This window comes from Agrilus planipennis, unplaced genomic scaffold (assembly GCF_000699045.2).
Source record: "Agrilus planipennis isolate EAB-ADULT unplaced genomic scaffold, Apla_2.0 scaffold127, whole genome shotgun sequence".
In the NCBI taxonomy this organism is placed as follows: Eukaryota; Metazoa; Arthropoda; class Insecta; order Coleoptera; family Buprestidae; genus Agrilus; species Agrilus planipennis.
Genome location: NW_020442450.1, coordinates 247,464 through 270,705, shown reverse-complemented (window position 1 = coordinate 270,705; position 23,242 = coordinate 247,464). Strand labels below are relative to the sequence as shown.

General features: G+C 30.7%; 3 protein-coding genes across 3 annotated transcripts in view; 1 reads left to right on the top strand and 2 right to left on the bottom strand.

The window, feature by feature from the left end:
- The window catches only part of LOC108736448 (vacuolar protein sorting-associated protein 13D), a 20,351-nt gene extending 8,752 nt beyond the window's left edge, over window positions 1–11,599 (bottom strand). The window contains exons 1-29 of the mRNA XM_025980516.1: window positions 11,479–11,599; window positions 11,196–11,411; window positions 10,945–11,135; window positions 10,707–10,892; window positions 10,402–10,650; window positions 10,124–10,297; window positions 9,728–10,069; window positions 8,946–9,250; window positions 8,587–8,886; window positions 8,350–8,530; window positions 8,105–8,291; window positions 7,643–8,050; window positions 6,370–6,993; window positions 6,012–6,308; window positions 5,735–5,947; window positions 5,509–5,677; window positions 5,215–5,442; window positions 4,914–5,132; window positions 3,757–3,958; window positions 3,057–3,339; window positions 2,849–2,985; window positions 2,412–2,789; window positions 2,108–2,258; window positions 1,793–2,048; window positions 1,559–1,730; window positions 1,317–1,500; window positions 1,036–1,257; window positions 823–980; window positions 94–658 (exon numbers count right to left, since the gene is read on the bottom strand). Coding sequence (XP_025836301.1) covers window positions 94–658; window positions 823–980; window positions 1,036–1,257; window positions 1,317–1,500; window positions 1,559–1,730; window positions 1,793–2,048; window positions 2,108–2,258; window positions 2,412–2,789; window positions 2,849–2,985; window positions 3,057–3,339; window positions 3,757–3,958; window positions 4,914–5,132; window positions 5,215–5,442; window positions 5,509–5,677; window positions 5,735–5,947; window positions 6,012–6,308; window positions 6,370–6,993; window positions 7,643–8,050; window positions 8,105–8,291; window positions 8,350–8,530; window positions 8,587–8,886; window positions 8,946–9,250; window positions 9,728–10,069; window positions 10,124–10,297; window positions 10,402–10,650; window positions 10,707–10,892; window positions 10,945–11,135; window positions 11,196–11,292 — 7,078 coding nt within the window. The 5' untranslated portion in view covers window positions 11,293–11,411; window positions 11,479–11,599. The remainder of the gene's footprint in view (window positions 1–93; window positions 659–822; window positions 981–1,035; window positions 1,258–1,316; window positions 1,501–1,558; window positions 1,731–1,792; window positions 2,049–2,107; window positions 2,259–2,411; window positions 2,790–2,848; window positions 2,986–3,056; window positions 3,340–3,756; window positions 3,959–4,913; window positions 5,133–5,214; window positions 5,443–5,508; window positions 5,678–5,734; window positions 5,948–6,011; window positions 6,309–6,369; window positions 6,994–7,642; window positions 8,051–8,104; window positions 8,292–8,349; window positions 8,531–8,586; window positions 8,887–8,945; window positions 9,251–9,727; window positions 10,070–10,123; window positions 10,298–10,401; window positions 10,651–10,706; window positions 10,893–10,944; window positions 11,136–11,195; window positions 11,412–11,478) is intronic.
- A 5,749-nt stretch (window positions 11,600–17,348) lies between these two features.
- Window positions 17,349–18,390, top strand: LOC108736457 (glycine-rich cell wall structural protein 1-like). Its single transcript, XM_018468898.2, has 2 exons — window positions 17,349–17,697; window positions 17,865–18,390. Exons 1-2 carry the CDS (start codon window positions 17,680–17,682, stop codon window positions 18,300–18,302), a joined length of 456 nt encoding a protein of 151 aa, XP_018324400.1. The 5' UTR covers window positions 17,349–17,679; the 3' UTR covers window positions 18,303–18,390.
- Window positions 18,391–19,416: 1,026 nt separating this feature from the next.
- On the bottom strand, window positions 19,417–20,500 carry LOC108736447 (glycine-rich cell wall structural protein 1-like). The gene is made up of 3 exons (XM_018468889.1): window positions 20,337–20,500; window positions 19,711–20,272; window positions 19,417–19,676 (listed from the first exon to the last, which is right to left on the bottom strand). Exons 1-3 carry the CDS (start codon window positions 20,352–20,354, stop codon window positions 19,417–19,419), a joined length of 840 nt encoding a protein of 279 aa, XP_018324391.1. The 5' UTR covers window positions 20,355–20,500.
- Window positions 20,501–23,242: the final 2,742 nt, after the last annotated feature.

Sequence of the window (23,242 nt, the reverse complement as noted above, 5' to 3'; positions counted from 1 at the left end):
ATTTTATCACATGTTTTTGGTACTAAACAAAAAATAAGGTAAGAGTTAAAATTTAAAAACTTTATGGCATGGAACTTTAAATTTTAATTTCGCTGAATACCTTTAAAATTACAGCATTTGTGTCCCACTGAGAAATGTCTTGCACCATGACAATCTCAGAATCTGTAATATTGAGTTTTAATTCAAACGATCCTTTTTCGTTCTTCAAACTAGAAGATTCGTGAGTAGGTGAGGTTGGCTGCTCCTCTTCATAATTTGCAAAAATAAATTTCGCTGCAGACTCCCACCAATCAAAGATTGTCATCAAGCGCATGTTATTCAAAAGAATAGTGAATTTCGTTTTGTCCTGCTTTTTCCTACTATGAACCTCTAATTGAACAAGATCGTCTTGGCAATTGAAGACGATGGATTGCAGAATGTTTGTAAATACATTTTGCTTGTTGGAATTTTCGTTTTGAGATCTAGTATCTATCACTACGATCTCTTGAGATACTAAATCAACATCTTGACTAAAATTACTAAAGGACTCAACAGTGAGTTGCGATTTGATAAAATTCACACGAGCTATAGGTTCAGACTTGTAATTTGTATGTAAATCAAGTACTACATTCATCAGATTGAATTTTATGGAGAGAAGTGTCCATACATTTTCACTTGGCTAAAAAATATAAGTTCTTATTTTTTTTTAAAGTTTAATTATTGCAAAGGAGAAGGAAACATCAGTTATATAAAAAACTCAGCTTAATTCCTTATGTTATTAAAAGTAGGTATTTAAAAAATGTGCAGTTGAAAGTTCAAAGAAAGTATATTTTCACTAAATACCTTTATTACTTCCAAATTAGACTTTGAAACAGAGGGTAAAATGTGTTCAGTACACTCTCCCAAATTGTAAAAAAGTAACCCTTTGATAAGTTTATATTGTTGTACGTCCACTGTAATGTCTAAAGTCGATAATTCCCCTTGTATACTCATATCTGGAACTAAAATAAATAAAATATTATCAATATGATACTAATTTGTGGTAGGTTCTTATACCAGTATGATAAATATCGCTGAATAGATTTCTTTCCACTTGTATTTTTAGGTGACATTTGTTTTTCAAAAGGGATGCACCATTTCGTCTTATAACAGAACTTCCTAAAATCACGTGAGTGTCATTTATGGTCTTTGTTTTACTAGAACTTGTCTCCCTAACTCCGGTGAATAAGTCTACGTTTTGAAGTTCAATGAACATTATATCCAATAAACACTTTTTGCCTATAAATAACAAAAATATGATAAATAAGCTACAAAACTAATCTTTAAAACAATTTCACCTGCTTCTTTGTTTTTTACAACACTAATTACACCTTCATTGTCAGAATATTTAAAATCGTTGGTAACAATTAAATGCCCTAAATCAGCTATCAACAGGTCAGAACTTTTTGAACTAACTGGCAAATAGAGAACCGGAGCTTCCGCTTCCAAAATTACGGATAATTTTTTAATTTCATTCGTATTCTAAAATGATTGTATTTCAGAAATAAAAAATCGTCTATATCTTTAAGTAATTTTATACTTGTTGTCTACTAGTTGCAGTCCTAATACTTTGCATTACTGCTTGTAGGTGGGTAAAACGATTAAAAAACGCTTGTAGTTCTGCCACAAAACGTTTCGTGTGAACATATGAAACTGAGGACATTTCCAATTTAAGTTGTGCATCAAAATTTAAGACTTTGTTCGGAGAAAATCTACAAAGCCGCATATGTTAAACAACCACACAAGACTCAGTAAAAATGAACCAAATTGTTACCTCGTATAAATAAAAAGCAAAGCTTGTTTTCCAGATGTTAAAAATCTTTCTTTATATAACTGACCATGTAGTGTTAAATCTAATAGAGACATAGAACCTAAATGTCCTTTCACTTCTTTCTGGATTCCATCAGTTTTAATGCAAACTTCGACGTGGGAGATATTTACTTTTGCGAGATCGCTTTGAGGTTTAACCAATACTACATTAAGGGAGCGTATCGAAATGTTAGTTTCCTCGTTTTCTTTTTCTACAATATCTAAAATGCAGACATTTATACAAAAAATCTGCAAGATAATGATTAAAATTTATTATCACTTTTAGTGAATGCCTTTGATTCTTCGTCCTTTCTATGAGCCTGTTTGTAATCAGAAGGAGTCACACTAAAGAAGTCTATAACAATTACCCATGATTCTACATTAACTACTAAATCAAGGCAATTAAAATCAACAGATGTCGATCTTTCAACCTAGAAACATATTTACGTGAATTTTAACAAAATTATTTTTGCTTGAATAACTTAAATGACAGGTATTAAAATTTTTCTAGATAGTTTTAAGATTTTTTTAAGATTCCAAAATTAATGTTGAGTACAGCAAGTACTACAATTATTTCAACTTACCGAGTTATAATGTGTTTTAAAATTAGGAGCACTAGGATCAACTAAAAGTGTTGAAATTAGCACAAGGTTTTTTTGAGGTCTCTCTTTCGCACTGGGAGAAGGAGGGGGTGTGTCAGGACAACCATTAACGCGCTTTTCAGCATGACGGGAAATTTTACTGAGCATATCTACTCCCAAAACTTTGGCTGGTTCTAAATGATCAGGTAAGGAACAGTGGGACATACTTTGGGTCGGAAAATATCCAAAACCTTCTGGACATGATCTAGATACACACGATGGTTTACAGGGCAAACCCCCGTCCGAAGAAATAACCATTACTCGTTGTTTCGATTCTTGGGCTTGAAGAAGGTCCTCCATTGTTACAGAACGCAAAGATACCTAATAATTTCTTCAGTGTTAAGAAAAATTACTACTTAAAAGGAAAACGAGAAACGAACCTGTATATTGGTTTCATAAGGATGACATTTTTCATAATTTAATACAAAATCTCGGAAAGATAAATCAACCAAACCTTGCTCCCCTGTAGGTGAATCTCCCCGAAGTTCAATAGTAAATAAAGGAAGATCGAAAAGAACTAAAACCAATAAATGAAATAACAAAATTGCCCACATACATCTTTTAACAAAAAGTTCTTTTAATACTAACTTTTCAGAGTGACTAGTCGTTTTTTGGATGTTTTGCTTTTGAGTGAGGGGGCCGCAGTAAACATTTTCGCCCGGACGTGGGGATCCATCTTAAGGGTAGTAACCCCTGTATCTTCCTCACAAATATCTGCAAGAGAAGATACGTTGCGGGAACTTGCCCGAGGAGTTTCTTCAGTATTATTCAAATTAAACGAAGTCGTTAGAAATTGTAAAGTAGCCAGCAGCTGTTCGTACTGCGTACGAGTTAGCGATAGTTTAAGCGAAGTTACGAATGTACCGGAAATCTGCAAGATTAATACGCTGATTTGACAAATTAAAGATAATTCTGATAATTATTTTCAATAAAACTAAAATGAGCAACTTCGATAAGCATTCCCATCATGGTGAAGGAGATCAGGAGCCTATTAAATCTCGAAAATGAATAAATTATCATCAAGAATTAGTGATTATAAAAGGTGAAATGAATTATCATTTAATAATACAATTGAAATCAAACATTTGTGTAAATGGTGAATAGTAAAGGGTTAATTACGAAACAAGAATTATTATAAGGATAAAAATACTGTTTGAAAATATCTGCAATGCAGCTCGGTGAGTAAAAATACAGCTTTAATTATTAATTTCTAATAAACAACATATACAAACGTTATGAGGTGATATACAGTATTAATTTATTAGTGTTATTTTTTTTTTAAACTCACTTGAATATTCTCGAGAACAGCGACGTCATCATAAGGTTGACAATCGGTTTGGTAATCCTCCTCTAACAAGTTTGACAAACTCCGATGTCTACACTGCGGATCTATGTTAACTTCGCGCTCAATATTCAACTGTAAAATGGTATCGTACAGAATCGGTTTTGCCAGTGAATCACACGCATACAAAGTATCCACTTTACTCATTCTAAAAAAAAAATAAAAAAAAGGTAGTTTGTGTATGTGCAGATGTAGACGCGTTATAAACTATAATTCTATTTAAGTATTTATAGACCCGACATATACATAATTAAAATTATGTATTTATTTGAACAATATCACCATGCAGTGTGGCCCCTGATGGCCTGGGTGCGAACTCGTCTCAATAGCAATCTACGTACAGCGACGACTACAGAGAGGCTTTCAGCGAGAGCAGAATCATTAGTTCTGATATCGCATTCAAACTAGCCACTTGCTTGCTAATTATAATGTTATAATTTTCTCTCAATATGCCAAAAGAAATATAATTTCAAAAATTATCACCAAACTAGTTCTGGAATGCAGTAGTTACATAATAGAATTATAGTAGGTAAGCTTGTCGGTAATGTACTTCTTAATAGAATGAAACAAAAAACAAACAAGCATCATTTATCTCTTTCTATTTTGAGCATGTGCGGTTGTTAGTCAGCTGTGTCTGTCAATTAGAGTCCTGAATATAAAATAGTCCTTTAAGGTGCATGTACATTAAACAAATACAGACATAGTTGCTCCTAAAATTGAGGAGATCCCAGCTAAGAGGAGTCTAAAAATTGAAAGATCTATGAAACCACCTCTATAGGCAACGTTAACTACAAGAGGAGAATAAAATGTTAAACCAGTTACTGCTCCTCTTTCTACTATTTTTCTTATTAAGTTAAGGATGAAGGGAAAAGTCAGAATATTATGATATTTATTGGTCAAAAAGCTGTATCAGGTGCCCCTAACATTAAAAGTACCAAAAAAAATTCAAATACTTCTATTATAACCATACAAATTTTAATGAAAGTATGAGCAGTAACGATAACGTTATAAAGTTAGTTATTTCTAATTAAAGCTCTAGAGTATCCTAGTTTTGGAGCTTGCTTATTTAACCTATATTATCTCTTTGTTTACAGTATACTTACATAGGACCTGGTGTTCTTCTGGAACTCGTATCTAAGGAATAAAGATTCATATCTCTCACTTCGACATTATAGTACTCTGTCCTAATATTCCATTTGCCGTTTTCAGGAGTTTCGTTGCGATTTGTGACTGAAATTTTTCCTAAATGAGCAACGAATACTTCGGGACTGTTACTCGACCTTGGTAATATAACAACAGGACTATCCAAGACTACATCTAATCTGAAAAAAAAAATAAAAGTATTATTAATTTAAAGAATCATCATCTTTTCAATAATTGCACGTTATTAAGCAAATGACTTACTTTATGTTTATTACAATATCTTCATCGTCTTCTGGACTGTAAGGGGTTTGATCAACAGTGTCTCTTGCAGAGAAGTAACCAGTAACTCCCTCACTAGGATCTTGATTGGAACTGGAACGTCGAAAACGTTTTCTTGGTGTTAGTGCATCTGAAAACGACATGGCACTTCCATACAGGGAAGACGATAATCTTGAGTTAATATAGAGTGATTGGGCTAATGCTTCAGTTCTGTAACAATAGATAATAACAACAGTGAAGAAGCTTTAATGTTGAAACAAGGAAAACAACACTTACTTTGATTGCACCAGCCCTAAAGCCATGTCAGTAGCTGCTGCCCTTATTGACCTGGCCAAATTGGCAAAATACTGTTTAAATTCGGTGGCACAAGACTGAAATTCTCCTATAAATGTTGGCGAATGTGTATACCATACTGATGCCATTCTTATAGAAATATCGGCTATATCTAATATAAAAGGCTATATAAAAAGGTCTCATATTCTTTAAATGTTATTTATTTTACCATTTTCAGAAGATTTGACGTCCCTTTTTATCTTAAAACTAAATGCTTTATGCACTTTGTCCTGGTTGGCCTGGGACATCAAATACATCGGATGCGGAGTTTCAGAGAGGGGGTCATGACCCACGCTAACAATTCTTTGATGAATTTGACCTTCTGAGGTTAAATCAACCATTTGCAGACCTCCCAAAGATCCCTCTACCAATACCCCCTTGTCTAAAAATTATTCTTTATATTAAATATTGAAGAAAAATAAATTTGAAAGGGCGTATTTTTTTACCAACAGTTGCCTGTATTCTGGCTTCGCACATACTTGCTGTTGCAATTTTTTTTCCAATAAGACAACCGTCTTTAACAACGCCTCTCAAAAGTAAAACATTGAGTCTATGAAAGTCAAATGTGATTTCTGTGCGACGAATATTAGATGAAGGAGTTAATTCGTCAGGGGCATCAATTGTATCAGTTGATGCAGTAACCTCAGGTCGTCTCACTTGCAATCCGGTGTATTTCTTATTATTAATATCTGGGAATACCCGATGTGTGAATCCCATAAGTTCCACAATGGTTTCTTGGTTAGCTAATACAAAATCAAATAGTTACTTTTAAAATATCAAAAAAATAATAAAAGTAAAAAATACCAATTATATCAAGATTGTTGAATTGAATATTAGCAATATGCATTGGTTCCAGTCCCGTTATCAAAACTATTTCCACGGTAATCAACGCTTCAGAATCCAATGCAGTTGTAAGTCGCGGAAGAGGAGAAGGGACAAACGAATGTGGAGGAGATGATGTCAAATTACTTAGAGCTTGTGTAATAGCCAATGGAGATGTTATACTCATAGAAGAGACATGTCCAGGATCAGGACTAGCAGGAGACGTTGGAGATGTTGGTTCACTATCTCTAAGACTTCCAGACATCGAATCCATTCCTACGTGTTTATGACTAGCCACTAGAAGTTCAAAATCAGGTCCGAATGTTTGCAAAGCATCAACAAGTAGTAGACTGTGAACGGAGAGATTAATGCTGATGTCAACGGGTCTCCTGCTGAATGAAGCCCTAACGCCAGCTACCTGAAGTTCAGCTATACTTCGACCTCTACTTTGTACCTCTAACGCCAATTGGTCAATAGAAAATTGGAAGATTAACAATCTGGACATTTCTAAACTCATGTCCAAACTTGATGATTCATCTTCATCAGAGAAAATTGTATTTTCTAAATCTATGTTTTCAGGTGTGCTAAATGGAGATGGGAATCCCGCTGTGAATGAAATATTGTAGTTAGTCTTTTAATATTATAACGAATAACAGTCAATTAAAAACGTTGTATCAGTGTATAATCAAATGGATAATGTGTGGTATCGGTAGCCAGGGTTTGGAAAAACAGGTTTTAATTTGTAAAACAGTTCAAAATGTTTTAAACAATGTTTACATGTTTTAAACAAGTTTTTTATCATGGCGTGTTATTAGTTAGTTAAATAAAGAATGTTTAATATGTGATGTTTTTTTGTTTTAAACAGAGCTTACAGCAGTATTTAAAACACTTTAAGACATGTTTTATTAAGATTGTGCCATGCCAACCCTGGCGGTAAAGCACTGTCAAGTAAAAGGGCTAAGAGACTTACAGTTAATTATTTTAAGTGATTTTCAATTATGTAAAGATTAAATAAACTTAAAATTGAAGGTAATATCTAAAAATTTGTTATTTGTAAGTAACATTTCAGTTATTTGAATGTGCTACTTATAAAATTCTTAATAAATTACAACTTATAATTTGATAAAGTAGATACTAAGATGTTTGTGTATAATTAATACCATATCCTTTTTACATAAATATTTTCAGATTTTTCAATTTATTGAAAGCTCATGGTATAAGAAAATATGCTTACAACAAATACCATTCTTCTTACCAATACTAACGCTATCAACAAGTGACTTGGCAGCTGCAACTTTTTGTTCATTTACGTGAGCTACAAGCTTTGGCAGATTGGCATTCACAGTCAAACTAGGGTAAAGAGGGTCACATGTATGTACTATACATCGTTCAATTTGCATGGATATGTTAAATCGATCTAGAACGTGTAATGGTGATGTTCCTTTATTATGAGCATAGCGCCAATTGTCTTTCGCCTTGCTTATCAAAACCTGCAGATCGGTTAATTCGACAGCATAACTTTCATATAGTTTCTGATGGAGAGATTGTTCATTTAAAACGTCGTCTAGAATTTGTTGCTGTTGAGGGGTTACGCCAGAAGTTAATGTTTCTGAATTATCTTCTTCGCTTCCCGGCGGAGTTGAACAAGGCGTCATAAACATTTCTAATACAAAAAAACATTTATTATTTCAAGGTTTAGAGGTAAATAGATATTTACCATCATCTTCACTGTCTTTTTTCGTTAGATCATTTATATCATTTTTTCCAACGTTAGTGGTATTTTGGAGATGAAGTTTTCCAAAATCAACTATAGCCACTGCAGAATTAGGATCAGTAAATTTTTCTACAAAAATAATTTGAGGGGTTGATATGTCCAAATTCAATTCCCAACTTTTTCTGCTACTCTAAAATAAAAAAAATTAAATTAATAGAATGAAAATGACGACGTGCAATAGACAATACCAATCTTCCATCTATTATTTGTTCCCAATTTTTAATAAGTTCTTTTTTAGTACGCGTCTTCATTGCTTCAATGCTCGATTGGGTTATTATCGTTTGATGGGGATGACACGCGAATTCAACTAACCACTTTATTGCTAAAGGTTGGTAGACTACATCTAATGATTTGGACTTAACACTTAACCTGAAGATAATAAGTAGTTTATATCAAGTGAAAGTGGTGATTAAATAAATTCTCACTTATAATCACAGCCTGAATTTTCTGATCGTTTTTCATATAATAAACTGAATAAAGGTTCAGAACGTTCTTCACCTCCGCCTCTTGCTGACAGTTTGGGATTAGAACCTTTTGTACGAGTCAACTGTATTACTCTTTCTTGATCAGGTGGCCCTACTAGGATAGGAAATAAACTGTGCTCCGTAAGTTTATCTCTGAGATAAATTGCTCCCAAAGATAATTCAAGAGTATGCGACGAAGTTCTAGGACAACTAGTTACTTTTAGCGACAAATTTTTGAATTGAAACTCTATCATAGGAACACTAAAAAGTTCTAGTATTAATATCACAAATCAATTTAAACAATGCTATAATTTAGCTACCTGCTATTACCGTTATCACCTGTGGTACATAAATTAAGGGTACCGCTGTTTAAGGTAAAATTAAATTGACCAAATACCATGTCCCTTTTCAGAAGAGTATTATTAGCTATAGAATCTGAAAGAGCTTCCAATATTTCGCCTTCCAATTGGCTTGGAGGGTGATCAAGGCTTACTGTGGTTCCTAAATTTGAATTTGAAGAATACCACCCCATCCACGTTGGAAACCATCGGACAAGAATACCTCTACCAGCTGAATTTGTAGTATTTGTATTCAGACTTGCTGCAGGAACTTTTCTCATAGCAATCTTAAATATAATATTAAAAATTGTATTTTTTTTTAAATATAAAAATTATTTATTGAAATAAAAAAGATAATTACCTCAGTATATTAAAAACATAACTGTTTTGTGTAAATAATAACCTAATTTAAACAAAATTAAATTCCTCTGTACTTTAATCAAGAATATTTTCATATAAAAAATGTTCTGTAATGTTTCATTTATAAGAAAACCAGTAATATAATTAAATATATCAAGTAATTGATGGATTTTGAATGTTTATTTTTTCTTAAATAGAGGTAATTTAATTTCTAATTTTGTTAAATAGTTTTCAACAGAAGTCAATTTCAATAGGGATAATATCCTTCTGAGGATATTTGCTATGTAAATATTGTAATATTGGTTTTCAATAAACTAAAAAAAAAAATAAACTAAGCTAAATTACTAATTGCTTGCCACTCTTCACAAAAAGAAACTAGAATAATTCAAGTTTTATATATGCACCTCTCTAAGGACTTTTAATTCATTATAATCCCTATCCCATTCCACTGCATCCTTTAATTTTTTATTATCCGGTGTAAGTGCCATAGTAGGAGTACTTAAAATATCCACATACAGTTTAACATATGCTACATTTTCTTTTGCACGTTGAAGACATGAATTCCATGTAGGTTTTGGTTTACAAAAACTTGGTAGTTTATCGCTAAAATTGCAACATACAGCGTAAAGCCACCAAGATTTTGCATCTTCTTTTACAGAACACTCAGGTCTATACAACCTAAATTTCCTCAGTCTAGCTATATCATCCAAACCATTAACACATTTTATAATTTGCTCATACTGCCACTAAAATAAATTGAAAATAAATTTAGTTGAAATTTTAAAATAATATGATTTTACATCAACTAAAGATAAAGCAACTTCATCCATTTGTAGATCACAAACAATTCGTGGAGTGCTAAGAGATCTCAGTGGTTTTTCACTTCTGTTATGCTTTAAATGAGCCTGAGCACTAACAGGTTCCAAAATGTAATGTTGGTTGAATGAACTGTTTTTAATTTGAGATAAAAGTGCCTAAAAGTAGTCATAATATTGACATAATAATTCATATAAAGTACGGAAAGAATCTCAAGTGAACATTTTAAAACAATGCAACTACAAACATTTGAGGAAGATACCTTCAAATCTGCCATGTCTATATTTGAATAGTTTTGACCTTGTTCCAAAGTTATCCAATAAACAGCCAATTTTTGCATGTCTATTAATTTAAAGGAAGCGGCAGAGCTGTGCCAGTGGGTAAATTCAGGTACCCAATTTGAGTCACAACTTTGTGCTGAAAGAGATTCCATGGTAACACCAAAAGCCACTGTTTTATTTGTTATACTGAAGCAATCTTCATATCGTATATGCACATCATGGATTTTAAGCTAAAATGTTTTTTAGTATGTAAAAGTAAATTTAATCTTTAAAAAAATTATCATACCTGTAAGTTTTCTATGATATCTGTAATAAGCCCAGTACCATAATTAAGCCATGATGAATATGTTGAAGCATAATAGTAAGCAGAATTATCTTTGGATTCCATTTCTAAGCGCCACTGTGCTTCTAAAGCATCTAAGGCACTCAATTTCTGCTCGTGAACAGTAAGATGTTCTAACTTTGAATCCCACTAAAAATTAAATATTCCTTATAATTGTGCATGTAGTATAAATTACACGTACTTCCTGTACAGATAATGGGCTTGCAACAACATAAAGTTGATCTATTATGATAACCCATGGTGCAGACCGAATTTGTCTTACTGGAATTTGCAAAATTATTTTACCAATGAAACCAGCTTCTATTTCAATAGGGAGTCCTAAATGTCTTAATGCATCCTTTTTCAAAGGTAAATTTTCTAATTCAACTTGACCTGAAGTAAATATATAATGCTAATAAAAGAAAATTAAATATTTTCCTTATACAATATTACCTGATAATAATGCAATGCTGAGCTGATCAGTATTTAAATTCTCTACATACTTTCCTAGATAATTATTTAGTACCCATGCCACAAGACCCTCTAACATAATTGTACAATATACTCATAAATACTGTGAAAATAATTGGCATTAAAAAACATTCCTTTTTGATTTTAAGATGCAGTTTTTAAAATTTCTTGGGCAAAATGATTTACTCACGTGAGAACCTAACGTCATCCAACATAAAATTACGAAATTTTAGATATAAGTCAAAGATTGTACTGATTTAATTACCTGATATTATAGCAGAATCTTTGGATTTCAACTCTTCATATTAAATTTACAATTAAGTTGTATTTTTATATTTTCTGCGTTTTAAAACCGAAAAATAACCTTTTGACAACAATGGCCTTGACCAAAGTCAACAAATCCAATGATTATTTGGTCTCCAATCTGTTTGATTTATTTAACCAAACTTTATATACAGAGTATTATAAAAATTAGACCAATAAAAATAATATATATACCAACAATCCTCAAATTTAACTAAAAATACCTTTTGAAAATGTAATTAGAATTTTTTTTTTATTTATAGCCATTTTGACTAACGTCCATTAAGTATTCAAAAAAATAAATGTAATGTAAGTAGAATACAGTATACAAGCAGAGTAGTGCTTTTAACAGCTAAATACTTCAATTACATTTTTTTTGTTTAATACTTTTACAGATCTTAATAAAAAATAAATAATATTTGTTTCTACTTACAACTTCATGCTTAAAACCTGAAACTATTCTTTTAGTACCTATTTGTTATTTACAATCATGTACCTTTCTGGGTAAAAATAATAAAAATAATGCATAATTTCTCATTGATTCTATGATTTCATTAAAGTAAGACACGCATGGAGATAAAAAATAAATGCCTAATAAGAATTTATTGTAGGTACGTACTTATCTTGAATGAAACTCGGCTTTTAATATGCAATCTTTTACAGAATGTTGTCTGGCCTTTATAATTGCCTGAAACAAACAAATAAAAATCTATTGTGTCAATAAGTAAAAGTAGGACAAAATAAATTTTTAATTAAGAGGCGAATTTTTGTTTTCCCAACATTTGATGTAGTTTTAAAAAGTGAAGAGTGCGTTTTTTACATGGTTATATAGGTACTAATTTTCATAGTAAAATCACACGATATATGTTTAGCAAAAAACAATTGAATAAGTATTTAATGACCATCGAGCTTCATAAAAAAAGTTATCAACATCACATCAGTATAAGTTGCGCTACTTTAACTGTCACAATAAATATTGGTTCTTGTTTCTGAATTTAAAATTGAGATAAACAAGTTATTTAGATAATATTTATTTTATTCAAGCAATACTGTACATTAGAATGAAATATGCCATTTATCGTCAATAAACATTTATCATTTTTGAAACGTGACCGCTCCAGTTTTATCTGAATTAGATCTAAATCCTAATCTTATATCTATATTTGGTACAGATTCTCCAACTTCTTTTTCTGTAGTTCCTCTTGGCAATGATTCATCAATTTTTCTTTTTTCATCTGTACCATTGATTGTTTTTCCACTTCCAAAATTACTAACATTACTAAATGGTATATCATCAATTATTTCTTCATGAACAGAATATGTTGGTTGCAAATATTCTTTATCGTCGTTTGCTTGGTTTTCCTGATCGAAATAATTTCTATCAAAAAGGTCTGATTCAAAGTGTCCACCTAGAATATGATTGCATTCTGAATGAGGATGATTCAAATTTCCAGGATTTCCTGGGTTATATGAATCGCCATGTAATCTATGTGGAAGGTGAAATCCAAATCTTTCCCTTAAGAAGGTTGGATGTGCGTAAATTACTGATACAAAAATAAGCCAAGGAAGACACGAAAGCTGTCGAAAAATAAACAATAAGTAGATATAAAAACATACAGTTATTAAAAAGCATGTAAAATCTTGATTGTACAAGAAAATTCAAATAAAAAGAATAATAATTCTTACCATTGTATTTTAGGTATTGCAAAACTAATTGTAAGCTATATATTAGACGTATTTGTAGACAAACTAAACAGTTTTTCATGATTACAACCTATTTATACCATAAACGTGAACTCATACTTGTGCCTTCATCTTCGGAGGTAACTTTCTTAGAATTGAGATGAACCATTGGTAACTTTTAAATTCTGTGGGATATATTCACAATTATATGTCCTTGGGAAAGATCCCATGTCGGTGATGATTAACATGATTGCTATTTATTAATTACTTGAACTGACATTAAACATTTCTGTAACAAAATTAACAAAAATTTAAACCTAATTGTTTAGGAACGTTTCGAATAATTTACGTATATATGCTATTTCTGAGGGCATCTTATTCTCATCTTGCACGTAATATTAAATCACTTTAATAAAACAATGAATATATTTTGTGTTCCAGATACAATTTTAAGTAGGTAGTTGATGATAAGGTTTTGATTTAATTAACTAAATACAAAAATAAACCAATCTGTGCACAATTGTGAATAGTTATCTGTTCAGTGAATTAGTAAAAAAATCATTTTTTGACAAGGTTTATTTTTAAAGGTTTTCTAACTTTTATGTGAGTGATTTACTCCTAAAGCTATTATTTCTCAAGTTATTATAATTAATTCAACGTAAATAAAGACATAAGTGACAAAATGTCTGTAACCAAAATTTAACATTTAACTATTTTCGGAATGAAAGATGAAAGTAATGACTCCTCTAATTTCCATTAAATTTTGAAACATACAACTGCATTCTTGCTTGTATTGATGACTCATAAGAATTTCAAAAATGTATTTTTTTTAATAGCATATGCTACACCTGTTTGTTACTACGAAGGACGAAAAAAAGAATAAGACGATTTTTGTATTTTATTTAATTGTACAATAAATTACTTATAAAGAATAATTACGACTGCAAAATTGTGTAATAATAAATAAGTAATACGGATTGAACCAAATATCAGTTCCGTAAAATATATATTTTTACTAAATAGGTCCTGGAAATATACCAAATTTCAAATCGATACCTAATTAATTGGATCAAAATAGTTTAGTAAACTATCTATTGAAATCTACTTTTGGATAGAGTTTATAGGTTTAGATAACGTCCAGCTATTTATCATTATATCAGATATAAAATGTTACCGTAAATAGCGTGTTATGAAAAAAAAAAAATAAATTAAAAACGCGATCTTATTCTTTGCCTTAAAAAAATTGGTACATACACAGTAATATTCCTTGTATAAATAAGGAGGATCCACTTATTCTAACATATATTATAATTTTATATCAGAATAGAAAGACAAAGATTACAGGAGTTAATACTTAAAGTGACCATTAATTTTTTACTGAAAATGGGACTTCGATTTATTTACGTCAATTAACAGGTTAATAATGAAAAACAAAAAAATACATTTTTTATGTTCTTTATTTATAAAAAGTTAAATTTTATTATAAATGGAAAATATTATGAAACACTTTTATTTTGTTAGAAGGGCAAATTTGGTTTAATACACCTGGTAATGCTTTTAAGTAAGAATAAAATTCTTGACACGTTCTTTTATATTCACCTTAGTTATCAATATCGACTTCTTAACTGGAATCTCTACCTTTTTTTTTTAAAGTTTTTCAAAAGTTCACAATTTGTTTATTAAAGAAAATACTCATTTGTAGCAGGCAAACAAATAATATATTCAATGAAAATACAAATGTTATTGAATACTGTTAGGGTTTCTGTGGAAACATTAAGATTATTCTATTCGGTTATTTTTTGCGATGTTAGAATTTAAAAAAATTCGTCAAATACGTTTGAATCTTTATTACAATCAATACATCATTTTTCGATCAAATTAGAGCTTTTGTCATCCTATGCCCAATGAAATATCTCCATTTCCTCTTCTTCTTCGGTAGAGAGCAAGTCCACTGTTCCAGATATTAACGATTTGTTTTATAAAATTCTGTAGCCGTACTTATCACAAATTTTCATTAATATTAGTGTCATTATCTTTCAATTTCACCATTAAAAGACGAACCGTAATTAGAAGAAATTGATTGTCCTATTTCTGAGCCCAATTGACTGACGCGTCCGGCGAGCTCCATAATTTTTGCGGAGTTTCAAAAGATGGGATAATTGTGTGTCTCGGAGCTTTTTTGGAGACAACGGGACCGATAATCGAAAACAGATGGTCCCGTACAAAACGGGACGTGTGGTCACGTTATTAATACTAAATAATGTAGGTTTATGTATAATGATACTATTTAATATAATGTTTACAAATACGAAGTGAATAGATCATGTGACAATTAATTTGAGTGATAACGAAAGATTATTGTGGATTTCAAATCTAGAAGACTAGAGAATTTTTAGAACACTTTAAATATCTCAAACACCAACGCCAAAACACGACACTGAAAACTGAAGAGAACTCAGTCCCTGAAGAAGGTGACCTTTTTACCAAATGGTATGTACTTCGGATGATTACCAGTGTCGTATTTTGATGTTGGAGTTTGAAGTATTCACAATGTGGATCTTAAAAAATTATATTGCATAGGTCGACTTATTCTTAAAATATACATAAGGGATTTAGTTTAGAACAATATTTTTCTTTTGAGTATATTACTGGAAAAGCACTGTACATTTTAAAACATTTTAGTTCTTGTATCATCATCTGTATGCTTAAAACGCAAGTTTATAAAAGTAATTTCCGAGACTTTGAAAAGATACGTATTAATGTAGAATAAGAAGTTCAATGATCTTCAGAACAGCAATGTTCATTCCAAATAAACTGATCATGACAAAACATTTTAGAAAACATAATGAAGGTTATTCTGCCTCTGATGGTTAATGCCTATGGTTAATCCCCAGTATTTAGATAAATTACCTTTTAATTTATTCAAACGAACAGCAGGCGATGTTCCATAATTATACCTATACCAGGGAAAACCAAACTGATACATAAATGCATTAATGGAACTTTTATTACGCTTATAAAACCTACAGGTAGGTATAATGTTTGGGAAAAATATTAATGTGCAACCTTAAAAAGGGTAGTACATGTGCATTCCATTTAATGAGAAAGACATCTTTTTGAACAATTATTAAGAGAATATCTGTAGAAAATTTTTTACATGCATGATAAATTCTCCAGCTTAAAATTGGAATATAACAATAAAATACTTAGACCCTTTTTCGGTGACTATAGCGATAAGCCATTTTTATGTCCAGAAAGCCGAAGGGAGGATCAAGAGTGATAAAACAGATTGTTTTAGATTTAGGAATAATTTTAAGATTTAAATTTTTAAACGAGCCATGCTGGCAAAACTAGAAGTGTTAAATATGTTGCGGAAAAAAATATTAGTAAACGTTATTTATTATTATTATTTAATTTATTTATGTAAAATCTAATTTTGTATTGCGTTTGTGANTTGTCGGTGAAATTGAAAAAACAACTAGTCGGTCTACAGGCAAAGTTAAATTCATTTAACAGTTATTTATTATTATTTTTTTAATTTAAGTGTTATTCTAAATGTATTTTTGTTAAGTTTAATATTTTTCCAATAAAATTCAGTATTTAATGTAGTTAAATATCGTAGTTAAAAACCATAGAAGATTTTCATTGTAGAGTACCAAAAATTATAATAAGTACTAAATGTTTATGATTTTATTCATGATCAATATTTCGTCATAACATTTAAAAATCAAGTTTGGACGTGCACTGCAATTCTAAAAAAGTAACCTTTGTGTAGTTATATATATTTTTTCACCCCTGCTGCACTACTAAAAAATGCCAATTGCTGGGTTTTCCTTTTTTTATTCACCAAGTTGCTGATGTAAAATACGAAACCTAAAATGATGCTATACTTATTTATTTATTTTTATACATAAAAAAGAAGGACAAACAATAATTTTTTAATGGTCGTTTTTAATCTTGTTAATGGCAGTAAACAGCTATATAATTATTGCAGACATATTTCGATATTTACGCTTGATGACGATGAATTTATCTTAAAATTTATATATGTAAGTGTACATCAATATCTTTTTAATTAACTTTCACTTAAAAGTCATGTATTATTTGTGTTGCTGATTTTTTCAAATTAGAAAACCCTAATTTTTAGTCGCCAAATATAAACGATGAAAAATAATGAATTCCATCTGTAATACTTCTGTAGGTAACATGACATAAAAAAAACAAGTGAATTTATTACTAGGAAAACAAGGAAAATCCGAAATCCAATATATAACAATAAATATACGTGTACATTTGAAACAGGAAATATTAAACGTCTTCTTAATTTAATATTGTAAATAATTAAGGGAATTTCTTAGAATTACCTTAGTGGCATTACCATTTTGAGTATAAATACGAGCACAATCCCCCATAAGCTCATTCTCGAAGCAGTACTCTTCCAATTACCATCAGTACCCTTTACAAGTGATTACAGTTAGCAATGGCTTTAAAAGTAATGGTAAGATATTTAAAATAATTTTTTATTTTTAACCAGTTCATGTGAAAAAAAAATAATTCAACAATTAGGTATTTAATTAAATGTTTGAAACATTATTTATATATTTGAGGGTGGTTAGAAACACAGTATTATCATTTCAAAGATTTTTTAAATGATGTTTCTTTTAGATATCCGCCATTATTTGTTGTCTATTCTTTACGACAATATATGCTCTTCCCCCACACATTGGGATTGGGCATAGCTTTGGAGGTTCCTTTGGGAGTTCTGGAGGAATACAAAGTAGTGGCCTTCATCATGGAAGTCTTAGTCAGGGTGGAGGATTCGTTAATCAAGGACAAAGTAGTGTTGGGCATATCCGTGAAGGATCTTTTAGGGAAGGATCGTTCAGAGAAGGCGGTTTTGGCCAAGGAAGTAATTTCAACGCCGCAAACAATCACCTAAGTCATGGTAGTCTGAACCACGGAGGTTTTGTTTCTGGTGAACAGCAATTTGGCACAAATGGAGGTTTTGGTGTCGCTTCTCCAGGAATTGTTGGAGGAGCCGGTGGTGTCGGAGTAGGAGCTGGCACAGGAATTGGATTTGGTGGACGAGTGTTTAAGAAATAGGAGAATGTACTCCTATCTATTTAATGATGAACTGCTTTATAATTGTGTATTAATGTAATTGTTTGTAAATAAATATTAACATACCTAATTTATTGTAATTGATTAATACTAATTTATCGAGCAAGCTAAGAAGAAAAATAATTTATAATTTACCTGAATTATTGCCTGTCAATATGGTTGAAATGTATGAAATGAATCATACATGTGACAATGATAATAAATAATAATTTCAGTTTCTCGAAAGCATTAAGTTTTTTAACCAATGTGGAAATAGCAAAAAACGCAAATACAACCGAAAATTACAGTACAACTGGAATATCTAAAAATGCTCAATTATGCTCGAGATAAATTGGAATTAAGGAACGGCTTTACCGTCATTTTTTAATTTTCCTTTCGAAGACATGTCATTTTATACTTGTAATAAAAGCACATATTTTGATCCTAACGTGTTATATACCAAAAAAAAGCTTTTGGAGCGTTTGATTTTCCCGAATAAAATTTACAGATATTCGAATTCGAGACAATTTACAATGTAAAGCCTGCGAGAGACAAAGCGAGTTCGAGAGACAAATTCGCGTTGGAGAAATTGGAGTTTGGAAGTACTTAATGCAAAACTGTAGGTGCGTCTTAGGAAAGATTTGTAGTTATATAAGTAGTACTTATATGCTATCGTTATATATCGTTGCTATATTTCCTTACATGTAATTTACCTTCACCGTACAAACAAAAATTAGATTATTGAGCAAAAACTAGACGGATAATTAAAACAGAATTTTTTCTTAACAAATTATTCAATATAAAGTAGGTACCCGTTTTTGTAGTTTTAAACCTTGTTCCAGTCCAAATTTGAGACCAGCACCGGCGACAAGTCTTCTTCTCAATAGCTTCACTACTACCAAATTGACTTTTCCTAAGATGAACATGCAAATACAAAATAAATTACAAGCGAGATCTAATAATGATAAATTCTTCGCAAAACATTCCTGCTATTCTTCCAGCCCTATTAATGACACTATACTCACTTCTACACATGTCTTGGAATTCAAGAAAAATAAGAACATATTCATAACAAAAGTTTTATTTCAACCAACAAATAAAATAAAATACATGTGTTTCACGTAATAAGTTTTTCTTTATAGATTCGTCCTTCAAGACCGACCTTAGTACCATGACCGACGCCAGCTCCTAGTCCAGTAACAACACCTCCCAGTCTGGCATGATGACCAACACCGGCTCCAAGTCCGGTAAGAAGACCGACCCCGGCTCCTGGTCCGGCATGATGACCAACGCCAACTTCTAGTCCGGTACGATGACCAACGCTGGCTTCCAGTCCGGTACGATGACCTACGCTGGCTTCCAGTCCGGTACGATGACCTACGCTGGCTTCCAGTCCGGTACGATGACCTACGCTCTGGTCCGGCATGATGACCAACGCCAACTTCTAGTCCGGTACGATGACCAACGCTGGCTTCCAGTCCGGTACGATGACCTACGCTGGCTTCCAGTCCGGTACGATGACCTACGCTGGCTTCCAGTCCGGTACGATGACCTACGCTTCCAGTTGCAAGGTTTGAACCCGAATTTATTCCAGCACTATCGATTCCTCCAACAAATCCTGGAGAGATGCCCAGACCACCATTCGTTTCAAACTGTTGCCCATTGGAAACAAAACTACCATGATTTAAACTGCCCTGATTTAAGTGATTATTTGCAGCATTCAAATGACTTCCTTGATCAAAGTTACTTTCCCTAAACGAACCCTCTCTGTAGGATCCTTCTCGGATATGCCCCCCACTAGATTGTCCCTGATTGATAAACCCACTATTGTGATCCAGGCTATCTTGGTGAGTTCGGCTGGCGTGTAAACCACCACTGAGTCCGAAGGAACCAATGAAACCATGCCTGATACTGCCCAGAGTCGGTTTTGAAGAGGTAGTTGCGATTAATACGAAACAAATGAACATGCAAATCTATAAATTTTAAGAAAATAAGTTTAATGAAATATTTAACAGTAATAATGCTTTGGAAATTTACCTTAATTTGATGAACCATGGTTACTTGCTTATTAATTAGTCAATTTGTAACTAAATAACTAAACACCGGATGCACTGCTTAATGATTTACATTAGTCTGCTCTCCTATTTATATTCCTAGATCGATTGAGAAGGGTAATATATCCCCACCCTCTTTGGGGTTCCCACTTGAAATAGTTATATTATATGTAATTATTCTAAATATGTTTAAAATCATATAAATATTTATCTGATTACCTATTGTAAACATTTTTTAAATGCTAATAATTATTCAAAAATAAGTGTTCAGAGAAAAAATTCAAATTGTATGTAACCAGCACATATTCATTTTACGATAAAATGGTTTTCAGTTTTTTACCAAATGTGCTAAACTGACTGCTTTTTAAATATTAATATAACTTTATTTACAATTTTTGAATTCAGCATTGAATTCAAATGAATGAAATACTTTACCATATACCACAAACTTTTTATTTAAAAATGGACACCTATTTCGCCCACATTAATTTTCTCCATGTTTAAAAAAAGTTGTGGATATACAAAAATTACTAAAATTGTGCTTATTTTGAATGTTTCAGTTTGGTTGATAATTTCAGTCACTTTTTAGAAAGAATTTTAATTTTAGAAAAATACAAAAAATATAATTGCGTGCTGATGCTGTTAAACAGTAACTAAATAAACACTTAAAACCAAAATTTTTGGATTTTAAATATTTATATAATGGAGAAATAGCAAAAATGGAATTTTGTTGTTTTATTTTCTGTTCACGTTTCAGTAGATGTTTATAGATAAACTAATAAATAGTCTCTCAAAATTTCATTATAATAAGGATAGAAAGTAGAAAAAAATGCGTTTTTATAGTCACTGGAAAACATTAAAAAATTAAAATTTTGAAAACTAATGAATTAATTTTCTCGAGCTAAAATATTGAGAGGCTTATTGACTTTTTATATATACAGAATATCATTCAAAGCATGATGTATATATCAACAAAATAATTGACTTTTGCAATTTTTTCAATTTTTGAAATTCATGTAGGACCATTTAAAGTGTTTAATCGAGTTGTTTTTTAACAACGTCCTTTAATCATAATAAACTAGATATCATGCGAAATCGACCAAAAAGTAGTTAGTTTTTTGGCTACCCAAATATATATAGGTACAAAAATAAATATGGAGGAAACAAAAACGTATATACATATAGAAATTTAAAAAAATGTGGTAAATCGTACACATATAGATACGTATAAAAAGCAGTCTTCGTGTATAAATATGTTATTGAATTTTGCCTTTGTAATATTTAATTTCATATACCTACTACACGTTCAAAATATTACTGACAGGTGTATAATTTTTAATTTATAAAGTAATTATTCAAAAATCATAAAGTACACAAGGTTTATTTGTATGCTATACACTTAATAATGAGAAAATGAGAAATAAAATTATTTTTAAAATTTTTTTAAATAAAGTAATAAAGCAGTAACAACACACATTATCAGATAAATAAGAAATTATAATGGTTATTGTATTGTACCAGATTTAGATTGCATATTGTATTATTGTTCTACGAGTTAAAAATATATTAAAATTCCTGTTCTTCTTTAAATGTGTTTTTAACTCCAAAAATAGTACAGATATAACATGAATAGCAAAATTAGACCAAGCAGACAAAACATTTTAATTTTGATTATTTAATAATTTCACATCAATCAAATAATGAGTTTGGTTGTTCACTAAATAAAATTTATTGTAATATTATTAAAAGTTTTAATAAAATAGGTATCTATAAATGTATAAATTACTTTTAGGACCTCATAATAAGATTAGTAACTGGAATTACCAAAATGATTCCTCACCAACACTCATCTAAATTAAATAATAAAATTTCCATCAAAAAGCATTTACCTGTATTTACTCATTTGCAAGTATGTAATAACATTAACAGCAAATTAACAGAAATGGGACATCATTAAATGATTAATTAGTAAAATTATATTATTTGCACTGACAATGGAAAAACATTTTGTATTTAGGTATAACCTTTTTAAAATATAAATTTTAAGTGTCGTAATACTGTGAAAATTCATTAATTACATCAAAATAAAATGATACACCCAACATCTATATAGTTATAAAAAAACTAAGAACTTGAGACGTGCTTTATATTTTTCTTCATCGAAATCAATTATGTAAATAAAAGCCATGCAGCGAAGATATAATTGCTTTAAAAAATACATAAGGACGATAAGCATGGTGAAACGGCCCCAAAGGGATATTTGAATCATCATTTTTTCAGGGTATCTTGGTACTAATGAGTTATCATGATCCTGCAAGTTTGAGACTTCTGCCTATTTTGGTTTTAAAATAAATCGAAAAAAAAAAACAAAAAATTAGAAACCATTTTTTTTCTTAAAATCAATCTAACCGACTTTTTTAACGAAATTTGAATGCATTTTAGGCGTATACTATAAATGATATAGTCAGAGAAAATGACAAATTAAAATATTTGTAATAATAAGAAGCAGGCATTTTTTCCCAAACATTTGTTTTTTCCTTGTGATGATGTCCTACAATAATTTTTCGATGATGAACAGTCCCCCCAAATTCTTAAACTTATCAAAAAGGTACACTAAATTGAAAAAAAAATTAAAAGTGATTTTTAGATATAAAAATTGTTATGATTTTGAAACAATAGAAACGAAACTTATTTGATTAATTTATAGGTATTAACATCATTAACTATCGAAAACAACGATTATAAAACAAGTTTCTCTTTATTAAAATAATCAAAATTGATTATAAACTAAGTAAAATTAGTGTTTAAAAAATCACGATTTTTACAATTTTTAACGACTTATTAAGCCATAAAAATAGGTCATATTATATTAAACAGTTTTTTTATATT